The sequence below is a fragment of the Grammomys surdaster genome, unplaced genomic scaffold (assembly GCF_004785775.1).
Source record: "Grammomys surdaster isolate TR1022 unplaced genomic scaffold, NIH_TR_1.0 374, whole genome shotgun sequence".
Taxonomy (NCBI): domain Eukaryota; kingdom Metazoa; phylum Chordata; class Mammalia; order Rodentia; family Muridae; genus Grammomys; species Grammomys surdaster.
Window position 1 is genome coordinate 158,211 of NW_021604793.1, and position 8,038 is coordinate 166,248.

At 47.6% G+C, this 8,038-nt stretch overlaps 1 protein-coding gene across 1 annotated transcript in view; it reads right to left on the reverse strand.

Annotated features, from left to right (window-relative positions):
• Positions 1-8,038, reverse strand: part of Krt77 (keratin 77) — a 10,058-nt gene that overhangs the window by 707 nt on the left and 1,313 nt on the right. Inside the window, exons 2-7 of the mRNA XM_028781164.1 lie at positions 4,696-4,910; positions 3,592-3,652; positions 3,060-3,155; positions 2,119-2,283; positions 550-675; positions 220-440 (exon numbers count right to left, since the gene is read on the reverse strand). Coding sequence (XP_028636997.1) covers positions 220-440; positions 550-675; positions 2,119-2,283; positions 3,060-3,155; positions 3,592-3,652; positions 4,696-4,910 — 884 coding nt within the window. The remainder of the gene's footprint in view (positions 1-219; positions 441-549; positions 676-2,118; positions 2,284-3,059; positions 3,156-3,591; positions 3,653-4,695; positions 4,911-8,038) is intronic.

The following is an 8,038-nucleotide window of genomic DNA, read 5'->3' on the forward strand; positions in this document are numbered from 1 at the left end:
CCCAGCACTGACATGCAGCCTTGTAGCATCTGTGAGTCACACATGGCTGCACCGAGCTTTGGCTAGGGTAGAAGCAAAGCACTTGGGAGAAGGATGCTGGTAGCAATGTCTTCTTCTCTACCCTTGTAACCTATACATCCTAACTCCCTGGGTACATCCCATTACTCCATGGGTACATCCACATCTTTAGCCCATGGAACATGGCTGCTATGCACCCACCTGCTCTCCTCGCCCTCCAAAAGCTCGCGGTAGGTGGCGATCTCTATGTCCAAGGACAGCTTGACACTCAGCATTGCCTGGTAATCTCTCAGCAGCTTGGCTAGGTCCTCCTTAGCCTGCTGTAGGGCCTCATCCAGCTCTTTCAGCTTCTGGCTGGCATCCTGGAGAGCCCTCTCTCCTCTCTCCTCTGCATCGGAAATGGACCCATGCATCTGTTCCATCTAAATCAGAGACAGGTCGGGGAGCAGAGAGGTGTTGAGCTCCTGGAATCTGATCTGGGCCTTATGGGAGGTGGCATGTCTGGTGAGCCCACCCTGAGTCCTGTCCTACCTGCTTCTTAACGTTGCTGATCTCTGCCTGCAGTCTCTGAATGTTGCGGTTGAGCTCTGAGATCTCCATCTTGCTATTCTTCAGGTCATCTCCGTGTTTCCCAGCTGTGATCTGCAGCTCCTGGTACTGTGAGCCAGAGGCACCACCATGGTCAGTATCTGCAGTTCACTAGACTCTCCCAGAAAAAGATCTGGGCTGCTCTGTCTTGGAGTAAGCCCACCTGGAGTTGTGATCACACATACTCACGCTAACCCCAAACCTCCCTCAGCTGAGCAGCAAAAAGAGACAGACAGAAACACACACACACATACAAACACACACATACACACACACACATACATACCTCCCTCAGCTAAGCAGCAAAAAGAGACAGTACACACACACACACACACACATACACAAGATGTACACATGCACATATACACAGTACATACACACATTCATGCACATACATGAATATACAGTACATACATATACACACACACACACACACACACACACACCACGGTAGCAGGTCTCCCTCCTCTCTCATTCCCACTGGTCTATGGCCAGGCTCATATCCCACCAAGACAAACCTGTTTCTTTATGCTCTTCACTGTTTTCAAGTGCCTAAGTCTTCACACAGCCTATACCCACACAGGACTCCCTCCTGCTTTCCTGACCACCATATTCTTTGTCTCTTTTCCAGAATGATTCTCCTAGCAGAATCTGCTGGTCTCAGAAGCCCTCAGAGCACCTATGTTCATTGCTTTCTTTCCTGTGCCAGTATTGCTTTATCAACCAGGCTATACCCAGGGCATCCTCAGGAAGAGCCGACCAAAAAAAAAAAAAAAAAAAATGTGCATTTTGACAAGGCTCTCCTTCCCCAGTCTCCTAACAAAATCCACTGCAGCCCAGAGTTTGTTTTCAGACTGTGGGACAGAGGTCAGTGATACTGGAATTGGCTTTAAAATCCACAAAGCAGGTCACGACATTCTAGTTACTCAGAACTCAATGACTGGGGGCTTCATCCTTTGTTCCTTCGACTAGAGTCTTAACCACTCAACATGAATTCATACCCAAGAGGTTGTCAATCCTATGCCCAGCGGCACAGTGACGAGCGAGTGTATTCACCCAGTTAAGTTCTCATACTGCTAGGAATGTTGTAAAATATTTGGAGTCACAGAAAGTGACTCTAAGATTTCCAAGCGATACATTTAAAAAGTAGAAAACTAAAAAAATGTGCTCTAATAAGGAAACTAAAAATAACAAACGTCGTTGTAGGTGTTAAGAACCTGTTTGTAAATCCCACACCTGGGTTTAGTGAGTGTTTTCAGGAGAGTTGCTTGTTAACAGGGCTTAGGAAAATTAGATACAGCCTAACACCTATGAGTTCTCCAGAAGGATTAACTAAAAAATGAGCCAACAAACAAAACAGGCAGGAACTATCCTATCATATTTAATGTCGAGGCGAGAAAGACAATTTCTGAAGTCTTTATCACAGACATGTTAGACTTTGAAGTCAGGAGGCAGTAGCAGTTTGAGGGCTGTTTGTTTATTTTGGGGTGCAAACTCGAAACCCAAGCTCACCTTGGTCTGGTACAAGGCCTCAGCTTCGTCCTTGCTCTTCTGTGCAATTAATTCGTATTGGGCGCGCACAGCATCAATGATGCTGTCCAGGTCCAAGGAGCGGTTGTTGTCCATTGACAAGATGACATTGGTGTCACTGACCTCGGTTTGTATCTGAGACAGCTCCTGTGTGACACGGAACACAGTTCACTCCTTCCACCCTTCTCCCTCAAGGACGTCTAGGGAAGCCAGAAACCTGGACTAGAAAGGCCTCTTGAAAGAACATTCTCTTAATTGTCCTGTGCTATGAGACATAAAGGGAAGGTCTTAAGTGTTTTGACTAAAGGCATCTGGGCAGGAGGAAGGAGACTGTGACCCCAGCAAGCATCTCTTGTACAAACTGCCCATCCTTGCAGTGGCTTCACTACCTTTTTGATACAGGCCCTTGACAGACACAGTTGTCCCTTGTTGTCATAAGAGTTCTCATTGTTAGGAATCTGGTTTGGAGCCACTTGACTACCAAGTTAGGTCACACATTCTTCTGTTGAATGGGCATCTCCATAAGGTAAGCAGAGCTTCTGACACAACACTCAGGTCAGAGCATGAACCCCCCCCAATGTTAGACACAGGTGACAGGTGGGGAACTCACTCTCTTGCTCTCCTTCAGTTGTCCTTACCACAAAATCCCTTCTATTGCCTTCTATGGGGTTCTCCCAAAGTCCTGTGGACTTCCCACAGTGAGTGAAGACCTGGTTGTTACCCTCATGTCCCAGGTAACCTGAGAGCATGAAGCAGGGAACTACCTTACCCTCACCGATCTCAAGATTCTCACTGTCCCACCGGCTCCACCAGAACCGGGAATGACCCAGTTGAGGGAGGAGGCTAGTGGAGATGAGCCTTCTCCAGTTCACACCCTTATGGGATATGGGAAAAGAAAAGGGGCTTCTCAGGACTGCACTCACCGTATCAAATAGATATTTCAGGAAGTTGATCTCCCCATACAGCGTGTCCACTTTGGACTGCAAGTCTGATTTGCCCATGAAAGCAGCATCCACATCCTGTGTAGCAAAGGTGTTCGATTTCATCACCCAGGCATTGTCAGCCACCAGCTTCCTGGCTACCCCCAGGATAGTGGCAAAAGCTCTCTGGTTTACTTCCTGGCTAAAAATGTCGTTACTTAAGTCAGATCTGGAAACTGACTTTGCTAGCCAGAAAGGGACACAACACCACCTCCACACCTTGGTCAGCGACATCAACTCCTCCCTAGGTCCTTCCCCAGTCCCAAGGCTATACATAACTGACATTTGAAAGCTGCCCATTAACTTAATTTCCACTTCCAAAGCCTAGAGGACACCTAGAGCCACCGTAGTATGGACCTGACTTTCTTGTGTGTCAGGGCCCTGCAACCGGACAGAGCACACTCCATATTAGACCAAGGGAAACCTCTTCTCCTACCCAATCCTGAGCTCCCAGAGGACCCCTCTTCTCTTTTACCTTCTTCAAAACAACAAAGTCATTCTCCGCATTGGTCCGCTTGTTGATTTCATCCTCATACCTGTGATGGAGGCAAGAAGCAGGCTGTAAGGGCTGACCTCAGCTCCTTGAGATTCAACCTCCCAGCAGAAAGCCCAGACTCACTCAAGCCTCCGCTGTCCTGAACCCAGACCCCGCCCCCTGCTCACAGCAGTGCTGTTCCCTGTCAGGGCCTGGTACTCTGACAAATGAATGGCTAGAGATAGGTCCCAAAACTCCTAACCAACAGGATGAGGACCCAACAGGAAACCTCAGAGGCATGCGTGCAGAATGTCCCCCAAATGTTTACATTGATTCTGATGTTACGACTTCATAAATGTTTCCCTCAAGATTTTTCCATTAAGACCGTAAGGTAACAACCACCTTAACTAAATCTTTTAAGAGAAAAATATTTCATCTACAGTTTTGTCTCCAACTCCAGTGTTTTATTTTTCCCTGTAGACTCACACACAAACGATCTTCCAGTGGCCTAACACAGTAACCACATCAAGGTGATGTCAAAAGAAGCACCCTTGGGGTAGGAGACTATGGAAGAGGCCACCTGGGAACTTACAGTCACTTACAGACAGCTGGCCTGAAACTCAATTGTCATCCCTGCCATGACTGCCTATAATAGGTCGTGCTTAGTAAGCATCAATACAAAGAATTATTAAGTATTGTTTCTTCTCAACCGGCGTTTCTCAGAGTGTGGTCCCCAGTACATTGATATCAGTGTCACACGTTCAAGATACATATGTACTGGCTGCATCCCAGACCCGCTGGATCTGGCATGGGGTGCAGAGTCTGATGCAACAGGATGCATCTAAAATTTAGGAACCACAGCAAGGAGGGAACACTCCAGGCAGAGAGGTGAACTTGTAGTAGGGTTCACTAATCTCCTGCCCTTCCCTGCTCCATATAACTGATAACCTGGCTGTCACTGCTATCCTACACAGGACAGCCATATGTAAAACAGTGCCCCCTGTGGCTACACAATGCAGAGCCCACCTGCTGCCAGTCCCACACTCAGCAGAAGGACCCCAACAGTCTTCTCCTTGAGCCCTTTGCCCCACCCTGGCTCCTTACTTGTTCTTGTAGTCCTCCACGACATCTTGCATGCTCCTGATCTCGGAGTTCTGGCGCAACTGCTCGGTGGTCAGAACGTCCACCTGCCTTTGCAGCTGATTGATGAAAGTCTCAAAAATCGACTCCAGGTTGCTGGTTCGAGTGGTGGTGTTCACCTGCTGCAGCAGTTCCCATTTTGTAAGTAGCACCTGGTTCTGCTGCTCCAGGAAACGTACCTAAAGAACACCCCAAGCTCAGAACAGCTTTCTCCATGGGAAGAGAGATCAGTGGTTTTACAGCATACTCAAACCTCAGAAACTCAAGATGGGCCTTCTGACCATCAAGGGAGGCAATGTGGTTCCTTAGGTCACCTCCAGCCAGTCTCATCCAGCTATACCCCTTTATCTAATAGACTTCTCACCCCACACTTAATTTATCCATGCCAACATGAGCAAACGCCACTTCCTTTGTCTTTGTTATTGGAACACAGAACATGATTGAGGACAAGACACAGAAGGAATAACAGGTCTTGGAATATTCTTAGGTGGGTGCCCCCAGCATCCACTACCATGTTCGCTGCCTGCCACTGTGGTTTTTGAGAAAGCAAGAACATTTAAACGCTATCATAACCCAGCCAGAAACTTTTTAATGCATACTTTAGCTTTTTAAAATCTTGCAATGCATTTGGATACCCCAAGTAAGACATATATTTGAAAAATGCCCACATTTTTGCATTTTTCCTTTTGCAAAGGAAGTACTTTGCTCACCTAGGAAAGAGAGCACAGAAATGGCTCTTTGTTTTCACCACTTCTTCCTCTCTAGCTGTGGGAACAAAGACTGGACACAAAGAGGAGTCTGGCTGCAAACAGCAAGTGCATGCTTGGCGAGTGCCACCAAACCCAGCTTTCACTTTTCCTCGACCCGTTGCCCACGATGGACCTTCCTCTCCCATGCAGTGATAGAGGTGGGTGGGCTGTAGTGTGCTTCCCTCAGGTACATGCAGTTGTGTGCACACAGACATTCACAGGTGTATGCACACATACACAGTCTCACTTACACATATATGTCATATACATATACATGTACTACATATACATATCACATATACCTCCATAGACATATCTACATGCACAAATATTCACATCCACAGAGGCATCCATAGTCACACACTCACTTGTACACAAGTGCATGTGTGTGCACTCATCCCTACATAAATACATTTATATGCGTTCATTTGTATGTGCACATCAACAGAGAGAGAGAGAGAGAGATCTCCAAAGTCCAGCACCCTTCTCCAGGAGCTATGAAAGGGATGGAGAACCTCTGCTTTGTGGGGTTAGAGCAGCACCATTGCATGCACTCCTATGATGAAGCACTCACTGTACCCGGAATTCCCAAACCCCTGAGACTTCGCCTGTCTTGGGAGCCAGCCCTGCCAAGTCCCTTTGGATTCTGACTCTAATGAGAAGAATGTGATAAGGGAACATTGTTCTCAGGCCTGTCCTGGCTGCCTTTATCACAGCAAGGGGTTGGGCAACCAGCCCTCACAGTAGACTTATCAGCACAGCTGTAACACACCCACGAAAAATTCCTGCCAGTATCTCTCTTCTTTCTGTAGTGTCACTCCCAGGGAGTGGAAAAATCAGTTCTGCACTCCATGACAGCAGTATGTTTGGTGACAGTGGCTTTGATGCCTTCTCAGATTGTGGCTTTTACTCCAAACAAGGCAAGACTCCAGGGAGGGTTTATAAAGGAGAGGGTGCTGACCTTTGAAAGGATGGCTCTGCAGCTCTATTAACAATAGCCCAGGCTGTACCAAAGGGAAAGCAGAAACCAGGGTGAGAAATTACAGTAACAAAAGTTTGCTTTCTTCCAGACTGGAGGCCCGAAGGTTGGTTGTCATCACAGGGCCTGCTCCAAAGGGAGAATATGAAGCCACTAATTCCTGTACCCTCCTGGAAAATGTAATAGGCCTGTGTCCTCATCAGGAGTCTTGATCAAGTGAAAATCCCAGATTAATTTCCAGTGTGGGACCTTGCCATTTTTCCCTGCTCCTCCCTTGCCCAACCTTGGCCTCCTGGTAGCAGCATCTCCCTCACTGATAAGTCCTTGCTCCAGGCAAACCTTCCGGCCCCCGCCCATACTCAGGCACCATAGTGACCAAACATGTTTCTCATCCCGAGTGATCAGACGTAGACACAAGCACATGGTTCTGTTGAACTCCCTTAGAGCTATCCATAACCCTCCCTCTGTGTCCTTCTCCTCCTGCACACACACCGCTCCATCTCCAACACTTGCCCTGATAACAGGCAGTGGCCATGTGCCTTCCTCGGCAAGTAACGAAGGGAAGGCCTTTACCATAGCTGTCTGTTGAACTCTTCATAGAGACCTGAACATGAGGAAAACCTCATGTGACTTAGGGTAAAGGGGTTCAAGGTGGACCTTTGTTGTCCCTGGGAGAAGGGGGCAAAAAGGCCAACTCAGACAGAAAGCCTCATTATGTTACTGACCTTAGGTTCCCAGAGAGACCTGCCTTCAAAACACTCACCTGACACCCACCAACAGCTTCCTAGTTGCTGTCCACCACATCGCCTCCTTCTGTCATTTTCCCAGAAATGTTGACATTTTAAATTCCCTGAAGGAGTCACACTTTTCATGCCTCCTCAATGCATGGACATTCTGTGTCTGACAGCTGCTTGGCTCTTCTTCTATCTTCAAGAACCAAGTAAGACCTGGGGTCTCCCAGCAAAGCACTCCTAGTATCCAGCAGGCACAGCTCAGGCACCTTTGGGCAACCAATGACCCAAAGAGTACCACATACTAACGCATCTCCTGTAAACCGTCATCGTTCTCTGCCATTCCGTTTTGTAGCTCCCTGAGAGCATAACTTGTGACCCAGCAGCCCTTGTAGCTTTTATGTAGAGTGGCATACAGGAGGCCTGATGAAATATTTGTGGATTGAATGGGAGTGGGTCAGTTGGGCAGGTAGGTTGATAGGCAAATGCATGGGTTAATACACAAATGAGTGTGTAGCAGGGAATGGGTGTAGGCATTTATGTTGGTTATGTATATGAGTGTGGGCAGAAGGAGGGGTAGATGGTGGTTATGTGGATGATAGATGAGTGGGAGGGTAGATATATAGATGGATGGGTACAGATAGTGGCTGGGAGGATGATGGATGAGTGGGTGGGGTAGTGGGTAGGTGGATGGACTGCATGAATGAATCGAGATAGATGGATGGATGTGAATAGTGAATGGATGTGTGCACCTGAGAAGATAAGTGGACGGCTGGATGTGTGCGGATGAGTAGGTAAAGGAATAATGTGTGTGTGTGAGTGGATGGATGATGGATGGTGAATGGATG